The 22,673-nt window shown below is 33.0% G+C and overlaps 2 protein-coding genes across 2 annotated transcripts; one reads left to right on the top strand and one right to left on the bottom strand.

The window, feature by feature from the left end:
* Positions 1 to 12,742: 12,742 nt before the first annotated feature.
* On the top strand, positions 12,743 to 17,982 carry LOC142531266 (ABC transporter B family member 27). The gene is made up of 17 exons (XM_075637362.1): positions 12,743 to 13,010; positions 13,670 to 13,744; positions 13,842 to 13,877; positions 13,961 to 14,035; positions 14,345 to 14,469; positions 14,580 to 14,679; positions 14,758 to 14,929; positions 15,007 to 15,125; positions 15,204 to 15,314; positions 15,612 to 15,756; positions 15,950 to 16,082; positions 16,160 to 16,235; positions 16,489 to 16,554; positions 16,651 to 16,758; positions 16,836 to 16,943; positions 17,036 to 17,233; positions 17,576 to 17,982. Exons 1-17 carry the CDS (start codon positions 12,927 to 12,929, stop codon positions 17,774 to 17,776), a joined length of 1,932 nt encoding a protein of 643 aa, XP_075493477.1. The 5' UTR covers positions 12,743 to 12,926; the 3' UTR covers positions 17,777 to 17,982.
* Positions 17,983 to 18,369: 387 nt separating this feature from the next.
* On the bottom strand, positions 18,370 to 22,195 carry LOC142531614 (uncharacterized). Its single transcript, XM_075637817.1, has 10 exons — positions 22,002 to 22,195; positions 21,721 to 21,850; positions 21,187 to 21,325; positions 20,897 to 21,109; positions 20,654 to 20,792; positions 19,357 to 19,507; positions 19,112 to 19,221; positions 18,935 to 19,032; positions 18,790 to 18,859; positions 18,370 to 18,629 (listed from the first exon to the last, which is right to left on the bottom strand). Exons 1-10 carry the CDS (start codon positions 22,092 to 22,094, stop codon positions 18,540 to 18,542), a joined length of 1,233 nt encoding a protein of 410 aa, XP_075493932.1. The 5' UTR covers positions 22,095 to 22,195; the 3' UTR covers positions 18,370 to 18,539.
* Between the last annotated feature and the right edge of the window lie 478 nt (positions 22,196 to 22,673).

Genomic DNA, 22,673 nt, shown 5'->3' with positions numbered 1-22,673 from the left:
CAGACTAGATTTTGAATTGAGTTGCATATTGAGATTGTGCCTATGTGATATTGTATTTCAGATTGATATGGACATAGTTGAATTCGGGACTTCAACTTCGTCAGACCGCGAAGACAAAGGTATAAATTTATGTTGATGTGGGATTGCACAACTCGAGTCCGATTGACTTGAGTTTCCCAAAATCACATACTTTACTTTATTGCATCGATATTTGCAATTGTATGAGATTGATACCTTTGATTTATTGATTTATGTATTGAGTCATAAGCGGATACGCTTAATTGTAAATGGATAATCTTGTGACAGTAGTGCCGGATAGTGATGGAATCGTCACTGGCACATTGCACATTGTCACGGGATAGGATATTGGTGAAAATGCCAAAGTCTGTGACGGTTAGGTCAAGACACCGGACGTTTGGCTATATCGGAGTGGATAGAATTGGAGTTTCTTCTATTACTGTTGTTCGATATGGAAAGAGCCAAAGTCCGTGAATAAGAACATGCCACCACCCCGATCGGGAGTGTAGGTGGGTGTATGTTCTTATTCCGATCGGGATCCCTAGATTAGGACGAGTCGAGTACGAGTCCATGAGTCACTGAGTGTGATTCAGAGTTTGTGTTGATCCATGTGTCGGATTGGATACATGTTATATTCCGAGTTTATATTGATTCATGCTTCTGAATTTGATACATGTTATGAATGTTTATTTCATGCTTTTATATTGTTTATATGAAATGCATGTATACATGGTTTATACTGGGAATATAATTCTCACCGGAGTTATCCGGCTGTTGTCTTGTTTGTATGTGTGCATGACAACAGGTGGGACAGGATCAGGGTCAAGACAAGAAGAGAGAGATCATGATTAGAGTGGAGACTACGGACTTGTATTAAAGATAGGGTTTGAACACTTGATAATTAGTTGTTAAACCTTAGTTTTATTGAATGTAGATTGTACAGGACTTGTACTTTATTTTATATGAATCTGTATATTAGTTAGATTTCATTACGTTCCGCATTTAAAGAAATTTTTTTATGACCCAAATTACTTGAATTAATAAATTGATCCTAATGATGATTAAGAATTGAATTAGCGTCCGGGTCCCCACAATTAATAAAAAAATTAATAAATTTGAATCAGAAGTACTTATAAAAGTGTGGACAAATGAATCGTGCATCCACATACATTGAAACATACATTAGATGATATATTACTAGAAAAATATTGTTGTACAGTTGCTAAAATGAGAAAGAAATATGTAGAAAATCAATGAATTTTTTCATTAGCTTTTCTCACTAATTTTGATAATAAATAAAATAGATTGAATGATTAATTGTTTTAATTACTCTTATAGATTCTATTTTATTTAAGTATCCCTTTATTTATATATTATCAAATAGTACTCAATTATGAAAATAATGTCACGACAATTTATTTGCATCTGTAGAGTTATTTACACACACATATAACGATAATTATATTGACAAAAAGATAATCAAACATTAAATTAAAAAAAATCAATAAACACTTAATTTGAACAAAAAAATAGAATATATTTTGAGCTTATTCACATATGTTATCATAATTGATTCTTATATATATATATATATATATATATATATATATTATATATATAGTCAAATGGTATATAGATAGAATTATTATGAAATTGTTTTGAAAAATGATACAAATGAGTCAAAAAGTAGTAAGAGCGAGATATTCCCACAAATAATTCTTAGTATAACGTTACCATCACTAAATTGGAAGTTATGTTGGTGTAATGAGAATCACCAGTTGAGCAAATAACATATACAAATTAGAATTTAAGTGAGAGGGAGAAAATAGTCTAAAATTAATTTTTTTATTTTATGTTAAAATTCTAAATTTCTATCTTTGTGATGTCTTTGAATTTGTATGGAGGAAAAGATAATTTTATCTATTTACGATTGTAAAACAATTAAGTTATGACAATTATATCAATTAAAATAACATGATATAATAAATTTTAAAATATGAAAAAAATTTGAACATTATAAATATGACATTATCATCATTCATCTGACACCCCTCAAATATTTAATTAACAAAAAAAAGGAAAAAGTTGAAGAAGTTAGGCACAGTATGAATCTAATTTATTGATAACATTCTAATAATAATCAATTGAATTGGAAAATATTATTATACTTAAGTAATTATATTTTATTCTATTTCAAAATTGGTAAATTTTTAATGTCCAATATCTAGAATTCATCAATAGTGTACATGATTTTACTTTTCAAACGATAATAAGAAAAATCTTAAAATATAAATATACAGTGAAAACGAATTCAAATTTTATGTTAATAGCTTCGAACTTTAGCAAATGCAATTCTTAAAAAATGTGATATCATTGTCCCACATCTTAAAAATTAAATATTTAAAATGAGTTTATAATGGGCTTACAATTGACTTCTATAGCAACTTGAGTTAATCATTTTCGTAAAGCGAGGACGAATACGAAGTAGTTGCTATAGGGGCCCATTGTGCAGTCACGCAGCCGCGGGCCAGGGCTCGGGGCGTGACAGAATGGTATCAGAGTCGGTCACCAGCAAGGAACACCGGGAAATAAGTGCTATGCGGGGCAAAGTGCTACGTGCATGAGAGTCACTTCTTGAACCTGCGTGGCAAAGTGCTACATGATGTGGATCGAGTGGCCAGGGCGCGACGAGGACGTCGCGTTCTGAAGGAGGGGTGATTGTGATACCCTTGTCCTACATCTTAAAAATTAAATATTTAAAATGAGTTTATAATTGGCTTACAATTGACTTCTATAGCAACTTGGTTTAATCATTTTCGTAAAGCGATGACGAATACGAAGTAGTTGCTATAGGGGCCAATTGTGCAATCACGCAGCCGCGGGCCAGGGCTCGGGGCGCGACAAAAAATGACGGAATAATGATTATGATGATACATGACACTGAAGATTAATTTAGAGTGATGATATTTTTTACCCTTTTCTGAGATAGAATGACGGTATTTCAATTATTAATTTAAGGAAATGAATCTCCATTTAATAAAATTTTTGGACATAAAGTTTTCTTAATTCACTATTTTAATTAAATATATCTTGGGCATAGAAGGAGTTAGGGATGACAACTTTTCCCACGGGTTTGGGGCCCTGCTGGAAAAACTCGAAACGGGGATGAGATCCTCGATTTTTTGGGTTTGGTTCGGGTTCGGGTATTTTTAAAAATCTCCGAAGTAGTTTGTAGGATCGAACGCTTGTCGCTTTACCAAAAGCTATAGCTAGTTATTGTACAAATATTAATACCATTGTTATCATCATATATATATTTTTTAATTTTAAATTGATAAGCGTTCAGTCTTATAATAGATATTAGAGTCAAGTTCACATATTCGATTGTTACCGATTGTAAAAAATACAATTATTAGAGGGGTGGCTTGGGGATCAATCGAAGCTGATGATGATTGAGCTGCTATTTTAGGATTCATGTTAATGTCCAAGAAAATATTGCAGGGTTCAAGATTGCAGAAAATTATTCTCAAGTCTTTTTTTAGATGAAGACAGCAAACTCCTCGAGCGATCTCAACGATGACTTTGAAACGAACTGGCCAGGGAAGCTGATCATGTCTTTCTATTTAAGGTAATTAATGCCATACAGTGAAATGAAATTTTGAACTTCTGTAGATTGTTCTTCAAATTAACAAGTACTATGTGAAAAGAGTTGGGACAAAACAATGTAAAAATTCTTTGTTACCCACAAAATAAAATAGCGTGGAGACTTGTGTTTTCCGATCCATGAACTCGTATACAAGTATGTCTGAAATTCTCTAGCAGTGCATGGTGGAGAAGTAAGTCTTCAATGGCTTGATTATTCATATGGTATGTGTGAGAGAATCCATTGGTGGAAGTTTCAACTGTTGCCCAATCAAGTTTGGTCACTTCTACCTCTGTTGCATAATCTCAGTGGGATAATTCGTTACAATGATAAAAGTGGACTTTTCACTGTTGCAAAAATCTGGGTACTGGCTAAAGAAGTTCGAGGAATTACGACATGTTGCTTTGACAGGGTATAGTGCATGAAGATTAGTTTAGACGCCACTATTAGCTATAGGGAAAATTCATAGAAAACAATATATATCAAAATGTTTCTCAAAGTTAATAAAGCTGCATGATTACCTGATGTTGACCTTTTCCCATTGTTGGATGGTTTTGCTGATTGCAAAGTTGCATCCCATTGTAAGCCATTAGCAGTGTTTGTCTCTGTAGATACCAAAGAATTTAGTTTCCTCTGTAGGTCAAGTGCAAACTCAAGTTGAACTACAGGAATGCCTTCAAACAATCTGGTAAGATTTCACCCCTGATATTCGTATTATAATCTTTTCAATATCTTCTTTCCTAATGTGTTCTCGAGCGGCGAGCCCATGTGGCTAGACTGTGATGATCTTATTCAAGCCTAGGATCTAGAGCACGTCTCCAACACCATACTTCTAGCAACACTACATCGAAGGCATATATGTCACTTCTCCTTGTTAGTTTATGAGTTCTAAGATAATATGGGTCGCAGCAGCCATATGTTCCCTTATTATTTGTGCTAACATAGCTTTGAGACTCGCCTCTGTTTTTAGGTTTGGCGAGGCCAAAATCTGAGACCTTAGCCACAAATTTTTCATCCGACCGGATGTTTGAAGTCTTTACATCCCGATGTATGATCCCATTTTCTGTGCGAAGATAGTTAGTCCCCGGCCTGCTCCAATGCAGATTTTGAGGCATTGGTTCCATGAAAGAGAAGAAGAATGATTGCCACTAGCACCACGTTTGAAAAGGTCATCAGCCAGTGTTCCATGGATCATATACTCATAAACAAGAATCATCTCCTCTTGCTCATTGCAGTAGCCAATCAACGTTACAAGATTAACACGTCGCAACTCAGAATTCACGTGCTCCTTGATTGGTGCTATACTTGTTAGAGTATATGTGAAGGATCGTGTGCGGGCACCTTTGAGGTGCTTCAAACACAATATTCTTTAAGAGCTTCAATAGCTCTTGTTATAAGAATGTATACACCGATGAATTAGATCGAGTTTGGTTCAAACCAAGCGGAAAACACTCGAAGTAATCCTTCTTTAAGAAAAACTGAGAGATTTTAAAGTCTAATGACTTGTGTAAACTGATCAACTGAAATACGGAGAACCAGTTCTGGCTTTTATCAGTTCAGCTATGGACTTATCTGAACTGATATCAGCTGAACTGATCAAATCAGTTTAAAACATAGTTAAACAGTTAATACACAAGATATGTTTATGAATGTTTGGAGACTTCAACTGCTCCTACGTCATCTCTTCTACCACCTAGGGTAGGATCCACTAGAAGACTTTGATTTATACAACACTTTGTACAAACCCACCCAGCTTAGGACTTACCCACTGCCTAACTGAACTCCTAGTCTAGACTGAAGTTATCACCTTCCAGCCAACACTTGTTTAATGTGTGTTTGTCAAAGACTACATACACAAGTTTTATGTCTTTGTGCAAGATTGTATTTGAGTGTTGGTGTGTGTGTGTGTGTGAACTAATCTCTGAAAACAACCCGAAAGGTGTTCTCACACACTGAGGGAAATAAGCTTCTACACTAAGTTGATATAACTTAAAGTGTTCCCTCGACTAGGCCGATGGCTTCTTTTTAAGCTGATATGCAATAAGTGTGCCCTTTCTTTTCTTTCATGTCTTTCCACTCTACATGTTGTTGATGGTCTTGATCTGCATTTATAGTAGCAATGCGACCGTACATCAAGACTCATTACATGTGATCGTTTCAATTTGAATGTGTTCCTTGAAATCTGTGTCTCGATTTTTCCGGCACACATTCTGGAACATCTTGTCTTTAAGTTTTGCTGCAACATCCATTATTGTACTATTGATAGTACAGTTGATTTTCCTTAATGCGCGCAGCTGGATTCCACCTTTGATAAGCTTGCCGTGTTCTGCAAACTGATTGACTCCAAACTGATGCTTTCAAATGGTCAGTTGAACTGGTCTTGAGTTGGTAAGATGAAATCAGTTGACTCGTCAGCTGAACTGATTTCACTGATTCAGTTGAACTGGTCAGTTGGTCTCTTCATCAGCTGGTCGGGCTTCTGAAGATCTTCTGGTGAACCACCTATCAACTGGACAATTATTTGAACTGCTCTTGATACTTCAGTTGTACTGGTTCAGTTTGAGCGATCAGTTGGCGCTTTCAGTTTGCGTCTAGATTGCTTCAGTTTTGGTTTGGTAACTTACAGTTCGAAGCCTGATCAGTTTCAGCTTTCTGCGCACTTAGGTAAATCTTTTGTAACAAAAATAACAAGTTTTATTAACATCAAAATCAAGATTGCGAACATGAAATGTTCCAACAATATGCAATGTAAGCCAACGGTTGGCTAAAGAATTTATTGACTCAGTTGTAATTAACCGTCTTTATTTTAATATAATTTTCATTTTATGATTTCGTTTTAATTTATCTGTATAGTCATGCAATCAACATAGTTAAAGACCTTGATTATACTTTAATACAAATGAATCGTAATTCAATTTTGAAACTCATTTGTAAACATTGTATATTCTAAATGCATTCTTAATCGATTCAGCCGCCTAAAAACAAGGATAAAAGCCGCTTGATCTTGAGGCTAGCATATGTGATATTGTGTACCGGTGTTTCATGATAATGTCATAGAGATGTCAAATCATGCATATGGGTAATCTTATGATGATTATATCGAACAACTCTCCCTCAGACTTTACATGTGGTTATCATTCATCGAGAGAAAAAGTATGTGGTTATGATTGTACATCATTAGCCCTTACGACCAAGGACAACATTAAGGCTCTACATGCTAGGATTGTGCTTTGACTCATTTACCAACTCCGCGAGGGTCACGAGGTGGCCATGTTGGGTGCAATTGCGACAAATGTAGTAGCCGGTGCATTGTAGTTGAGAATTCACTACTCACCTACGGGTGTAGATATCCTATGTAATCTAACTGAATAGTAGTGCATGAAATTTCTAGCCAGAGTGTAAGATGTACATTAAGGACAAAGGTTCTCTAGTTGTGCATGCGATGACACTATGAAGGTGTGTTTGGTTGATGTGATTAAACAATGATAGATGAATAATCACATACTTATATAATGTTTGGTTAAAATTTTAAGATCTATTAATAATCATTTTGACCCGATTTAAGACCTAATTTTATGATTAATTATTTGATTATTAATTTAACAAATTAAGTGGGATAAGTTATCAACACACCACAAATTACATTTTTATCCTCTTATCTCTTATGAAAATAAATATTTATTAAATTCTATTTTATTGTGTTTAATGATTATCGTAATATTTTCAAATATATTTCTAATAAATATATTTAAATTAATTTTGTTAAACACAAATTATAGTTATAAATATTTAATTATCTATTTAATTATTTTAAGAATATTTATAATTATTTAAAAAAACAATAATATTATAATATCACTAAACTTTATTTAGCATTAAAATTAATATTCAAAATATTACTACTATTTTAATTATTAATTATAAATATTTAATTATTTATCAAATTATTTTAAGAATATTTATAATTATTTTAAGAAAAAACAATAATATTGTAATTATCACTAAAACTTTATTTAACATTAACATTCAAAATATTATTGTTATTTTAATTATTAAAGTAAATGTATATTTACAAATTTATTTATAATAAATATATTTAAATTAATTTTAATAAATGTAAATTATAATTATAAATATTTAATTATCTATCCAATTATTTTAAGAATATCTATTTAATTAGCATTTGGGGCATTTGGGTCATTACAATAAAATTTACAAAATTAATCCATCATTTTAAAATCATATCAAACATCATATTATTTATCCTACCATACTATTAATCCATATATCTCATTTTTTAATCACTTTAATTATTAATCATTTATTTATCCTATCACATGTACCAAACGGAGCCTGAGTGTTTCATTAATGTATCACATAGGTATCAAATCTAATATGCAACCCTCGATGAACACTAGTTCCAGATTCGATCGAGATATATGAGATGAAGGGACCGTCCTGTACGCTAATCATAACTGATTGGTTTTTGCAGGCACTATCAGTGATACTCAGGGAGTCATGGGGTGATGCTACTAGACGCTTTTACCATGATTAGATGAGTTTAGTCAAAAAATGATATATGACATTCTCATGATCAAATGTTGGTACATAGAATGAGGCAAATAAGAGTAAGCCCGAATAAAGGACAATGTCCTGAATCACAAAGTATTGTGAACCCACGACTAGCTGTATCTCTGAACCATTAATGGTCACATAAGTGCTAGATATTTTGTTCACGTTGAGACAATAAATCTAAGTAGTTGAATTTATATAAAATTATGAGATATTAAATTCAAGGAGTTGGATTTATGATAATTAAAATTTGAAGATAATAAATTCAAGGAGTTGAATTTATGAAAATTAATAATTTAAAATATTAAACTCAAAGGTTGAGCTAATGAATGATTAAATTAAATTTAATGAGAGTATGTATAAGGGATTTGTAGGAGTACAAGTCCAACATACTAATTAATTAAAGTCCTTAATGGACTTTGATATAGTAATTAACTAAACTATTTGGACTAGTCAAATTAATTAAGCCCATTAATATTTAATTAAGGAAGTCTAAACCTATAATTAAGAAAACTAGGTTAAGGACTCATGATTTAAAAGGGGACCAAAAACCCTAGCCTCCACATTTATGATTTATTCACTCTCAAACTCTCCAAAATTTCGGCCACCTCAAAATAGTTTAGGGTTTGAGTCGTCTTTTGGTTTTTGATCTCAAGGATAAAATTCTTCTAAATTTTCTAGTATAATTTAGAAGAGAAGCAAACATTCTAGTCGTGAACTTGATTGGAGAATTGAAGAAAAGCTTCAAGAATATTGTTGTAGAGAATATCACAAGAGTTATCTCCGTCAATCTCGGAATAGTTGGTGCCAAGTGATTTATTCACTAAAATATAATTATAAATGCTCTATGAATGCTTAATTTTGTTGAAACCATACGAGTGCCCAAAACCGTTATTTGAACGTCGAATTAAAAATTTTAAAATTTTCGCTGTGTTTTGGACACGAAAAAATCGATTCCCAACAATATTTTAATCTTTTTATGGTGACAGTCTCTTGTCCATTGTCAATAATCCCCTCGTAGACTTTACCAAATCCACCCATTCCAATGACAAATACATAGAGATGTAATCGAGTCGAGCCGAGCCAAACTCTTGAATGTTTGAGCTTGGTTCGTTTATAATCGAGCCGAGCTCGAGCTTTATTTAACGAATATATGCATGGTTCACGAGCTTATTCAAGCCTTTATCAAGCCTAAACAAGCTTAATAAATATGAATTATACATTTAAATTTACATTAAATTAATTAAAAAGTAAATTATATATTTAAAGAAAAATATATTATTCTTATTAAAATTTGTAAATTTATTATAATAAATAAATTTAATAGATTTTTCTATATATTTATGCAAAATCAATAAATCGAATATCAAAACTATTATTTTTCATCTAAAAGATTACTAATGAACTTATCAACGAACATGTTCACGAGCTAACGAGCCGAATACTGTAAAGCTTGAGCTTGGTTTGTTTATCTTATTGAGCCTCATTAAACGAGCTCAAACGAGCTTTTATCGAATCGAGTTTTGAATAGCTCACAAACGGTTTGGTTCGTTTACATCCCTAAATTACATGATTGAAGTTGCGTGGTTTCTTCATTCTCAGCTAGCTAAAAACAAAGGCATAGTCGTCGTCTAGCACTAGTTGATGGCTTATTTTCTTCTGTGTTGTTATCTTGCAGAAGTCGTCGCAAGTTTATAAACAACCAGATTCACTAAAACGAGTATAGTTATGGCTGCAGTCGCAATTATATTTTGGTCCCCAAAAACTTTCAGTATCGTTCTTTTCTTCGACTAGATGAATATCATCATATGCTCTGATTTCACATTTTATAGAAATATCGCCTTTGAGATATTCCATGTGACGAATTTCAGAAATTTTGATTGGCATTATTATATTTATGAACAAAATCTCTTTCCATTGTAATTGAATTCTTCATGGATTGCCCACTTGCACAAGTTAATATGTTTATTTTTTTTACGATTTAAGTTATCTATGATTTGAATTTTAGTTATGTATCATTCAATTTCGCTGATTTATTTCTAAAATTGTAGAACATATAAAAAAAATTAAAATCGTAAAAAGACAAATACACATAACCAAAACCATTTTTTTTCAAATAGAAACTCTGTATCTTTTGTTGTTGGTGGTACACATAGTGACTACCCATGGCAGCATATATATATTTTAACTCTATTCCTCGACCTAGTCGTCTGAAAGCCTCCCACAAATCCAAATCATTTCATTCAAAATGAAATTATTTTTTAACGAAAAAAGAGGATAAAAATATATCGGAAGAGCTGTATGAACTCCTAAATTTCATCTTTTCATTATTTATTTATTTATTAGTTCATGTGGACAATTTTGAATTCTATATAAAAAAATAGAAAAATCTGAAATTTAACTTTCACATCGTTTCTCAAATCAAAATAACACAAAAAAAAAAAAAAATTAAGTTGTATTTGGATGGATGTATTTGAAATATATGAATTTCAATTGTATTTTTATTGTTAACAATAAAACAATAGATGACATGTTAAATCAATATCTTACTTATTTATACATCAGTTACACAAAATATAATTGAATTTCAAATATCTTCATTATCATGTGAACTTGAAATCTATCCCAATTAATATAAAACTCTATATAAACATAGAAGAAGTGGATTTAAAATTCATGATCTTGTTTTTTTTAAATTATAAAAATATATTTGAATATACATTAATTTCAATAAGGCGACAGCTTGTGTGAGACGATCTCATGGATCGTATTTTGTGAGACGAGTCTCTTATTTGGGTCATCCATGAAAAAATATTATTTTTATGCTAAAAGTATTACTTTTTATTGTGAATATCGGTATAATTGACTCGTCTCACAGATAAAAATTCTTGAGATCGTCTCAAAAAACCTAGTCTTTCAATAAAACCTAATTGGATGTGACTTCTTTATCATCATTGCATAAGTATATAATACCTCGTCGATGGAGATGGAGACTTAGCCCACCGATCTCGCCTTAGGCCAGAATAGCTGACACTCCCCCAAATTTGTACTTTAAAAAAAATACCTAGACAATGCTCATATGGTGGAGGTTGTACAAAAACATTGTCCCTGCCGATGATTTATAGGTTAGTTTTCCAATGTGAATAAAATAATAATATTATTATTATTATTAGAAGGATTAATAATTAATTGTATACAAAAAAATATATTTATGACACAGTCTCGTTGATCGATTTTTTAAATATAGACAGAGTTGGCACATCTTATAAAAGACTTGTTCTTAATTTTATTTGTTTAGGGGTGAGAGCGGAGGCGGAGCCACATGGTTCTTTACCCGGGCTTTAGCTCGAGTGGTCCAATTGTTTTTTTTTAAATGTATATGTAAATTTTGTATAATATGATATTAGCCCGAATAGATCAATTTAAAATATTTAAAGATTTTACAGTTTAAAATTTCAGTCCGGACTGAGTCATATTTCTGACTCCGCCATTGGATGAGAGGATTGTTATAATTAGCTCTCGAATCCGAGATGTTATCTCATATTTTGAATATTGATATAAAATAAGCTAAAGATCACTCAAAATTAATTTTATAGATCCACTTCTACACTCAACTAACCAAAATTTAATGGTTTCTAACAATTAAGTATTTCTATATACAAAGAGAGGATATTTTGGGTTCACATTTTGTATTATTTTGTTGTTCATTTTTTAAAACTAAAACCAAATATGACTCTCATTTTAGATCGTCGAATAATTAATTTTTTTAAAATATTTTATTTATTATATATTATATTTCATTATTCCATATTTCAGTTTAGTATGTGGTCTACTATTATCGTATGATTCATATTTAAATATAATCATTGTAAATTAAAGTATTTTTGGTTATTTTTTACGATTATGATATTATTTATATTTTAATGTAAATATAATTAATTATAAAAACAATTTACAAGTACGTAATGTGTACGTCATGTGTTATGTAGAAAAGTTAGAAAATGAAGTAGTTCTTTTAAAAAATAAATAAAAATAAAAGCTAATAATTTTAAAATTAAAATGGTTTTTTCTAAAATAAAATATAAAAAAATATGATTGGAAGAGTTTGAATGATATTTTACAAATCTATATTATATTATTAAGTTTGAGATATTTATAGTAACTAAAATTTGATGTCATGATTTATTTTAATAATTATATATTTATACATATATATTAATAAAGTGGTTAAATTTTGATATATGTCACTATAGACGTAGATATAGTTTTTATTTTCAGTTTTCTATATATAGAGTTATATTTTTTATTTATTTTTTAATTTATATATTAAAATGACGGTGTAATATTTCATTTTTATTATTATTATATTTTAATTTTTATTTAAATATAAATCAAATAAATTATAAAAAAATATTATATAATATATTCGTCGCGTGGTCAAGTTAGAAAGTTTCAACTTTGAATATATAATTAAATAAAGTGGACATGGGTAACGGAATGAATATACACAGAAAGCGAGTTCATATCAAGACTGAAAATCAATGCTATGAAAAAACTGGTCGATCACCAATTCCCAGGAACAAATTGGCGAATTACAAAGTTGTATTTCTCTTTTTTCCCGGTGAATTTTGCGGATTTGTGTAACCTTTGAGTTCAGAGCATCAAAGAATTATTTTCTGTTTCTTTGTGTCTGATGGGCAAGGAACAGCATATTGATCGGACTTCGAAATCCATTATGTCCTCTGGAAGTGAAAGGGTTTCTCTCTTGAATAAAGAGGCGAGGAATTCTCTATTTATTACAGTAATATTTGTGTTATTTTTTCTTGTTTTTTTTTTTTTTGGTTGATTGGTTGATTTTGCAAGTCGAAATACTCGGTTGATTTGGGTTTGGGTGAGTTGAAAAGATTTTAAATGATTAGGTATTCTTGATACCGCTGTGGTGGTCTGTGGCAACGGTGGTGATGTCACGGTGGATGCAGTTGGCCAAGAAATCATGGTGTTTGTGTATAAAATGATTTGTCTAGGATTTTGATTCGGTTAAACATAAGAAATTGTTTGGTATTGTGGTGATGCGGATTCATGCACTTTTACTTTCGTGAATACATGGTTGCTAGGAAAAGTTTCTGGTTAACAAGTTGACAGAACACCATTTTAGGCTGAAAAATTGGAGGCTTAAATCACTGTTATTGAATTAAAACTTGTTATTTTAACAGTTCGTTGTTGTCTATCGTTCTTTCATTTAAATGCCTTTAATCAGACTTGGTGCTTTGTCTTTTATGATCTTAGGATCACTATATACAGGCTTTTCAAAAGAAACTGTTATTAAAACTAATACTTGAAAGTGTTTGTGACAATTCCAAGAAATTAATTGGATTGAGTTAACATGCTATATTGTTGGTCCTACAATTATAACTTCAAAATCTATTCTTCATGTAGGCACAGCGCAAGGCTAACGAGGATGGAACACCTGATGATCGAACTACAGATCTTGAGCTAGGAGATACCACAAAGGTGGGCGATCAGTGATTTGATTGCATTGGTTTCTCTTTGAACTCTAAATATGTACATGGGACTCTTGCAAAAAATATTGACTTTGTGATAATTTCAGGCATCCAATGTTGGATTTGGTAGAGTATTACATCTGGTGAGAAAAATAGTGACACTTCGTATTGATGAACTAGGTTTTGTTTATTAGGACGTTTAGTTAATGGTTTTCCAAATAAACAGGCAAAGCCAGATGCTGGAAAGCTAATTATCGCGACTGTTGCACTGTTGATAGCATCCACATCTAGCCTTCTTGTGGTAAGGCTTTCTCCATGCTTATGCTATAAATCAAGATTCAATCACCCTATAATTTAGTGCGTTATTAGGTCCTGAAAATATCCTTTATGATTATATCTGCAATAATCCGGCAAAACGAGGGACATTGTGCAGTTAATGCATTCATTAATTCATTCATCTATTGATAAGCTGGTGAATTTTTGCCATTTTAATTTTTCTGATAAGATTTTTTAATTTCTTTATCTATATGTTGTCTTCTGCAAATATACTAATGAGAAACTGTGCAATGTGGCATAAAGGGTATTAATTACTGTTTTTAATTTGTCGCAGCCCAAATTTGGTGGTCGAATAATTGATATTGTATCTAGGAATCTGAAAACTCCTGATGAGCGAGCTGAGGCATGGGATGACGTCAAAAAGACAATATTAGCTATCTTTCTAATTGTTGTTGTTGGGTATGAATTCATATCTCTGGCTTTTACTTCCCCATTCTGGTTCATACTTTGAGCTCTTCTTTTCATAATTACTACCCTTAAAGCATCTTGTTTTCGGAACTTCCTTCCAGTTCTATATGCACAGCACTTCGAACGTGGTTATTTTCTTCAGCCAGTGAAAGGGTTGTTGCTCGGCTAAGGAAGAAATTGTTTGGTCAACTAATCCAGCAAGTAAGACCTGATTTTTGGTCAATTTTCCAGAGGAAATGAAGTTGGATTCTTAGATTTTATTTGGGATAACAACTACAGGAAATTGCATTCTTTGATGTAACTCGAACGGGTGAACTTCTAAGCCGTCTATCAGAAGATACCCAAATTATTAAAAGTGCTGCTACGACAAATCTTTCAGAATCGCTACGCAACGTGACCACTGCCCTTATTGGCATTGGTTTCATGATATCATCATCCTGGAAATTAACACGTAAGGGATTTTGGGATTTTCGGATTCCTTTGTTTACATGAAAACTTTCTAAAAAATTGACATGTATTCTTTCTCAGTTCTGGCATTAGTCGTTGTTCCACTCATCTCAGTCGGAGTCCGTATGTTTGGACGATATCTTAAAGAACTGTCACATGCAACTCAAGCCGCTGCTGCCGTAGCCGCATCAATTGCAGAGGTACTATTCACCATGCATGATGAATGCCATATGCTTTAGCTATCTATGTTATGGAAGCCATCATGTTTTGATCTTTAGGAATCTTTTGGTGCAATTCGAACTGTAAGATCTTTTGCACGAGAGCAACATGCAATCTCAGGTTACTCGGAAAAAGTTGATGAGACACTGAAGCTTGGAATCCGGCAAGCGGTGAGTTTCTCCATTTTATGCTCTTCTCTATACGTTAAAAGAAGGGGGCTGATTGAGTATAATATTTTTTGAAAAACAATTGCTTAGTTTGACTAAAATTTCGACTTTCCCCCATAATCTTTTCAGTTGCCTAACCTTGTTCCTCATCCAGTTCCCTTCTCTCAAATTCTTAAATTCATCTCTAATGAATCCTCTTGTATTTATCTATGAGCTAGAATTGGAACGAATCTTATCAAGCAGCATGTTAAATGATTGCTGGGCGCTGAAATTTCACATATTTCTTTTTGAAAATTGCAGAGAATGGTTGGTTTATTTTTTGGAGGATTGAATGCAGCATCTACCTTATCTGTGATTATAGTTGTAATCTATGGAGCTTACTTGACTATAATGGGCCACTTGACTGCTGGAGCTCTCACATCCTTCATTTTGTATAGCCTGACAGGTATTTTGTATTTACTAAATTAGCGATTAATCACCTGAACGGCTATCACTGTGAGAAAACCAAAATATAATACAAAAAGAGGATAAAGACGCTATTTCACATATATCTCAGCAAGATTCACTCTTTTGTTTGTTATATTATGATGATGACAAATCAGCAACTTTTTCTTATGAATGAAATCTCCCATCTACAGTTGGATCCTCAGTATCCTCACTATCAGGATTGTATACCACTGCAATGAAAGCTGCAGGAGCGAGTCGTAGAGTTTTTCAGCTTCTAGATCGGGTCTCCACCATGCCTAAATCTGGAGATAAATGCCCAATCAGGTTAGTTCTATATATAAATTCCTCCTTAGGTATGCATATAAAGCACAACCATATTATGTTTCTAGTTTTGTTCACAGTGATCCTGATGGAGATGTGGAGTTAAGTGACGTCTGGTTTGCTTATCCTTCTCGTCCAAGTCATATGGTACTCAAGGTATTATTCTGGTTGCTTAAATATCAATTGAAATGTTGAAGATATCATTTAGCAGTTGATTACACCTAAAAACTGCAAATCATATATTTTAGTGCTGTTTTTTTATTTTTTTTGTCAAAGTTAGAAGCAGATCCGAATATCACAAAACCAAGACTTTAGATAGCTCTTACAATTTTTTTGCACGCTCGTGAACGTACAATGAGTTGTGTGCTTCCCAATTCTAATTAAGTAAACTCACTGTTCATTGTTACAGGGAATAAGTTTAAAACTCAGCCCCGGCTCCAAAGTAGCTCTTGTTGGACCGAGCGGTGGAGGAAAAGTAATGAACTCCTCACATTTGTCTCTTTATATCTCGTTTAAGTAAATATACCCCTTGATCAATAGTCTTATAATAAATGCACATCATGGGTTGCAGACAACAATAGCTAACTTGATCGAGAGATTCTACGACCCTCTGAAAGGAAAAATTTTGCTGAATGGGGTTCCCTTAGTGGAAATATCACATGAATATCTCCACCAAAAGGTAACATTAACAAACGATCCGATCCATTTCACTATACTACTCATAGTGTGTCACGCATGGACTAGTTTCATCTATAGATCAGTATAGTAAGCCAGGAGCCAGTTCTTTTCAACTGTACGATTGAGGAAAACATTGCATACGGTTTTGATGGAAAAGCAACTGATTCTGACATAGAAAATGTAGCTGTAAGTTCAAAACCGTTTTTCATCTTTTCAACTTTAATGTTTTGTTCGAAACCTTACTGTTAAAATTTTCTACATTATTGTCGATTCTGCAGAAAATGGCGAATGCCCATGAATTCATAACAACATTCCCTGAAAATTATCGAACTGTTGTTGGAGAACGTGGATTGAGATTATCAGGAGGCCAGAAACAAAGAATTGCAATTGCAAGAGCACTACTGATGAACCCAAAAATCTTGTTGTTGGATGAAGCCACTAGTGCTCTTGATGCCGAGAGTGAATACCTAGTACAAGTAAGATTAATACCTAGAAATCACTTTTTCTTAGTTTTCTTAGTCTTGAATCTCCTTGTCTGTCATTTGTCCACATTTCTCGTCTATTTTAAAGTGTCTTCTTAATTTTATTGCTGGTTTTAAGATCATTCTATTTTGAACTAGAATTAGTGGTTTGTTTTAATCTTTTGTGCTTTTATTTCTCACGCAATCACATACACTGTACATGGGCTCTGATAGACATAAAGTACACACATTTGCTGTTGATTGACCCGGTATAGAATTATTTCTCGTTTCCAGTCATGGCTTGTTTATATAAACTATCTTATCTCCAGCTGACCTCTTGCACATGTATATCTATAGGATGCAATGGACTCGTTAATGAGAGGAAGGACAGTCCTTGTTATAGCCCACAGGCTTTCGACTGTCAAAAGTGCGGACACGGTTGCAGTCATAGCTGATGGACAAATAGCCGAAAGTGGCAGTCACGACGAGCTTCTTAGTATGAATGGAATCTATACCGCACTTGTGAGGAGGCAATTGCAAACAGCCAAAAGTGAATAAGTGATGCACAATGTGGAATGTGTGGGATAAGCTCACGTGGGGTTATTTTTTGAAACATAGGAATAGTTTCTTCTATGCTTCATTTGATAATCTAGAGTCTGAGACTGTCATAGGGCTGAACCTTTTATATGAAGATTTAAGATATATGTAAGTAATAAATTTTCAATTTTAAAACAATTATAATAAAAAATGAGATAATATTTGGATTCAAATCGCCATTCACCTTCCTCAACTCTTGTCAGAGAAGTAATTGTCCCTCTGAAAAATTTGAAGTTCGAACAGCAAATTTCAGGTGAATAAGACGCATTAAACGGCTTTATTCAAATCTCAATCACCCCATTAAATTCTTGGGGGAACCCTAATTTTATCCGATATCCAGTATGCCATTTGTTCGAAATATACTCGTAAAAAAAAAACAGGAAAATATAATTTCCACGTAAAAAGATGCCTTACGAGTATGAATATCACCGTGTATTTTTTATCACTTGCACAGGTACAAGTGATTTTCTGAACGTTTCCTAACCAGAGGAAAAAATGAAAATCAAGACAATATGGTGAACGCTCATGAAAAACGGGCGCAACCAGAATTCATGTGGCTCTTCAACAAAATTTAATAGAATAAAACTGGCGCAAACATAATTCATTCGGCTACAATAAACCTTAACTCAACCAAAATGAGAGCAATGTGACTGGCCTGAAGTCGAGATTCTGGGCAATGAGCCCTGGGTGTGGCACAATACACAATAAGGCAAGAATAAAAGTCTCAGCGACTAGCCAAACCCTGCACTGCTTGAGTGTCCTCTTCAGTTATCTTGTTAGCTTGGATGGTAGTAATCACATTTGAAATGTGTCCCTGAAAAAAATTTGTCATCTAAATCAGTCACAAAACCCAATGAAATACACAACAAATGAACCGGTTTAGGACTCCACAGATAGAAGATCTTAAAAAACGCATGATCTCTGATTCAGCTACATCATATAATCAAACTAGAAATGCCAGATTTGAATCCTACCCGCCATGCTCCTAGCTTTGATCTAAGTGCTTGCCATTGCCGATTCCCAAAATCACGTTCAGTATAGCGGCTGCAATATAAAATACAACTTGTAGATGCTTTTCATAGCAATTTAAATTATGCATCTAAAAAGTATATTATGTACCTGACGATGACCACTTGGTTCATTTGATCAATCCTGCAGTCCATCAATTTTTCTGTTATCGCCTTCACAACCCAAGGCTCGACCTCATTGCCTTCGATCTAAGAAAGCCATGAAGCACATAAATGATTGGAGACATAAATCAGAAATTATGCCCATAAGTGGAAAGAAAAGCATTACCTTCAGTGTTTCCTTAATCAGTGAATAAGGAACACAACCAGATTCATTTGTGCCAAGATCAACCAAGGATAGCAGCCTCATCTTAGAAATACAATCCTCATTCACCAGGCCTACACCATACCATCGAAACATTAAGCTCCTGAAGATCGTACAAGAGTTGGCTTGCCAACTAAGTTGAACAAACCTGCTGAATGAGGCTTAGAGTATGTAATATTCAAATGCAGGAAATACAAGCAACAACTCACCATAGCTTGTGAGTAAAGTGGGATTTGTCGCATGGAAATTCAAATATGCATCCAGCCTTTGAGTCACAAAGATTTTTAAAAGTTGATACACCAGGGAATATTTAGCATCTTTCTCTAGCTGTGAAACAGCTGGCATGTCTAGCAAATCACTCTGGTGCACAAAATAGAATGAGGAAAATGAGAAGGCCAAACTAAATGCTTGCTAGTAAACATGCTACATTGAGATGCATCAAACAGAGAATGCCAAAACAATAAACCAAAAATATTTCAAAATTACATTATACCTAAGGCATAGACAACGAAGTGAGGATGTATCACAGACACATGTTTAATGTTTGGAACCACCTTAGACCCAAAAGTGCCTGGAACTTCTTTAAACCAGACTAACAAGACTGAAATTTGGACCTGCTTGTAATATTTATGGCCTCATATTCAATATTTATTCTTCAGCTGAGCTCTAAAGAGGGGGGAAGTCCGCAGCATAGAATTGCTTGAGAACTGATATAATGGAGCACAATGTATTTCAAAAGTTAACCACTCATAAATCCGTTGCAGCATATTCTTAACAAGAACTAGATTCCTCTTACCGTAATTGGTAAGAGATACTAGATCACTTCCAGGAATACTGCAAGTGAGCTTAAAAAGAATAGCTTTTGGGTCATAACTGTACCTTCTTGACCGTAATCAATCAAGACTTATTTACTTTAGATAGTCTTTGTGGATTTAACGTGAAGCGAATATGATTCAAAATGGTTAACAATGAGAAATGAAACAAATAACTTCTAGAAATGCAGGTGAACATTTCATGAGAATATTGCATAACTTAACATTTGCACAGGAACTGTACAGATGTTGAAGCTTGTAACACCCTTGTTTTTATTTCAAGAAATAAAAAATTTAATATCTGCGCAGAGACTGTCATTAATGTGCTCAAAGTAGGGCTCGAAGTTGGTAGCATGAAGTTCATTGCTTTTCGTAACAACACCACATCCACACAACATTTCTTATGATTAAAATTTTAAAAATTATGTTCCATTATTCGCACCAAGACAAGAACTCTGTTTGTCTCATAATTAAAATAAAAAAATACTGGCACTTTTACATCAATGATGATACAGGGTCAAAAAAAAAATTCTTGCATAAGAGACATGATACATGAGCAGCCATAAGACATGGCAACCAAGTAACGTTATCCACAATATATTCTAACATAATTAGGGATGTAATCAAGATCGAAATCACAAAAAGATGAATGAAGTTTAATAATGTTCACAACTGAAATCATGCAGAATTTTACATGAAACATATCAGGTGCCTTCACAAACTCAATAATAGCTCGAACAGCTTCTTCTTTGGCCTCATTAAGAGTTGACTCATCTTCGCCAGAAAAAGTAGCCAGGTACTTGACAAGAAATTTAAAAGTCTCTTTCGCAGTACTGGAAAGACAGGAATTTGTTTTGATGATCAGGTCGTGAAATACTTTCTTTGTATAAGAAAAAGATTGATAAAGTGTAAAAACCGAATAACTTATATTTCTAACCTCTTAGTCTCCTTCAATATATTAGAAACAGTAAGAAAGAGAGCTCTCTGGTCCTTCACTCCAAGATTCCACTCCCTGAGAAACCTATCCATCTTCTTGAAAGATGGAACAACATGTTCCGTAACATTTCCACTAACTGCCAAGTTTAGTGCCTTCATATAAACAAAGAATCGGCTATATGGGTTCTCCAGTAGGTTGTAGAGGTTGAATAGACTGTATAAAAGATAATGTTAAAGACTGGCAGTTATAAGGTCCTGGAATCTTGATGATTAATTGAAAATATCCATTACATCTTTAGGCGCAGTGCAGGCTTATTGTTAAGCTGTTGAGTTAACTTGGTTGCTATAAGCTCCGCCATCTCATGCGCTTGATCAAGACTCTCAGGCTTCTTAACAAGGTTGCATATGACAATATATATGCATTCAAGATCTAAAATGAAATTAATTAGCAGCCAGCGAGAAACATGATATCTAAGAAACCAAACACATAATTTTGGAATAACTAATTCAGCTGCAAAAATTAATGATCAGCTCAGAACCAAATCAAAAACTAACCTGGAAGAATAACAAAAACTCATAATTCTCAAAGAGAGATTCACATAATTCAACCAGAATGACCAAACAAACACATCCCAACAGCGTCCAACTATTGAAATTCATTGTTTTCACACAAGATTCTTATTTATGACTTTCACTAATTTAAATTGCAAACTGGGTATTACCCTAACAAAGAACGTAAAACTGGACCACACAGCACACAGGTATTAAGACATCAGAACCATCAAATGACCACTAAAGAGCCTCATCCAAGGCAAATTATATCACCTTTTTCAGAAGCTTTCGAGAAGATCACATCAGCGGAGGTAAGCATCAACGAAGCTAAATCCAACCATCGGTTTTGAATCATACATTCTCCAGCTTCCGCCAACAATCTACTGACCTGTTCCTCCGCCACCTTTCGACACGGACATCAAAGTTACACAAAATTCCGTTACAGACGATAACCAAGGAGCAATTACAATCAGACGCACACAACCAAACTTCCACATACGTCTGCACAAAACCTATATTATTCAATGCGTAGATAAATCTTTCGTAAGTATTACCTCCGGACCTGCATCTCCCCACGACAACTCGGCAGTGAAACGGACGACGGAAAGGGCGGGATCTTCTTCTGATGTGGGGACAACGGTCGCCATTCTCTGAAATTGTAGATTGGGAACCCTAGAGAGCTCCGGTATAGAGGAACTTAAACCCTATCCCAGGGATTGTGTCGCGAAAGGTTTCAGTTTTTTAACTTTTACAATTATCCCAATAAAACTTTTAATAATTAATAATTAACTGGTTGGGTTTTTTTTAAAGGTATTTATATAAAAAAATTCAATGTATATATTAATTTTTAAATATTTTTGCACAGAAATAGAAAATAAAATTGTTACTTTTTATTCAAAATTTTAAAATAAGAAGAAACTTTTTTATATTAAAATTTTCTTATAAAAATACACTTAAATTTAATATTTTTAAAATATATTTCATGAATATGCGATAATCACTTATTAAAAATAATATCTTAAAATTGATATTATTTAAATTTTATTTTATGTTAAATATGCTAATTTTATTATTAATAATGAAACAAAATTATAATAATAATTTTGTACATATTATGAAGTAAATATTTATAGGGAAAAAACTTGTGTGAGACGGTCTCACATGTCGTATTTTGTGAGACAGATCTTTTATTTGGGTCATCTATGAAAAATATTACTTTTTATTTT

This window comes from Primulina tabacum, chromosome 17 (genome assembly GCF_025594145.1).
Source record: "Primulina tabacum isolate GXHZ01 chromosome 17, ASM2559414v2, whole genome shotgun sequence".
Taxonomy (NCBI): Eukaryota; Viridiplantae; Streptophyta; class Magnoliopsida; order Lamiales; family Gesneriaceae; genus Primulina; species Primulina tabacum.
Note: the sequence above shows the minus strand (reverse complement) of the source record. Positions and strands in the feature narration are given on the sequence as shown.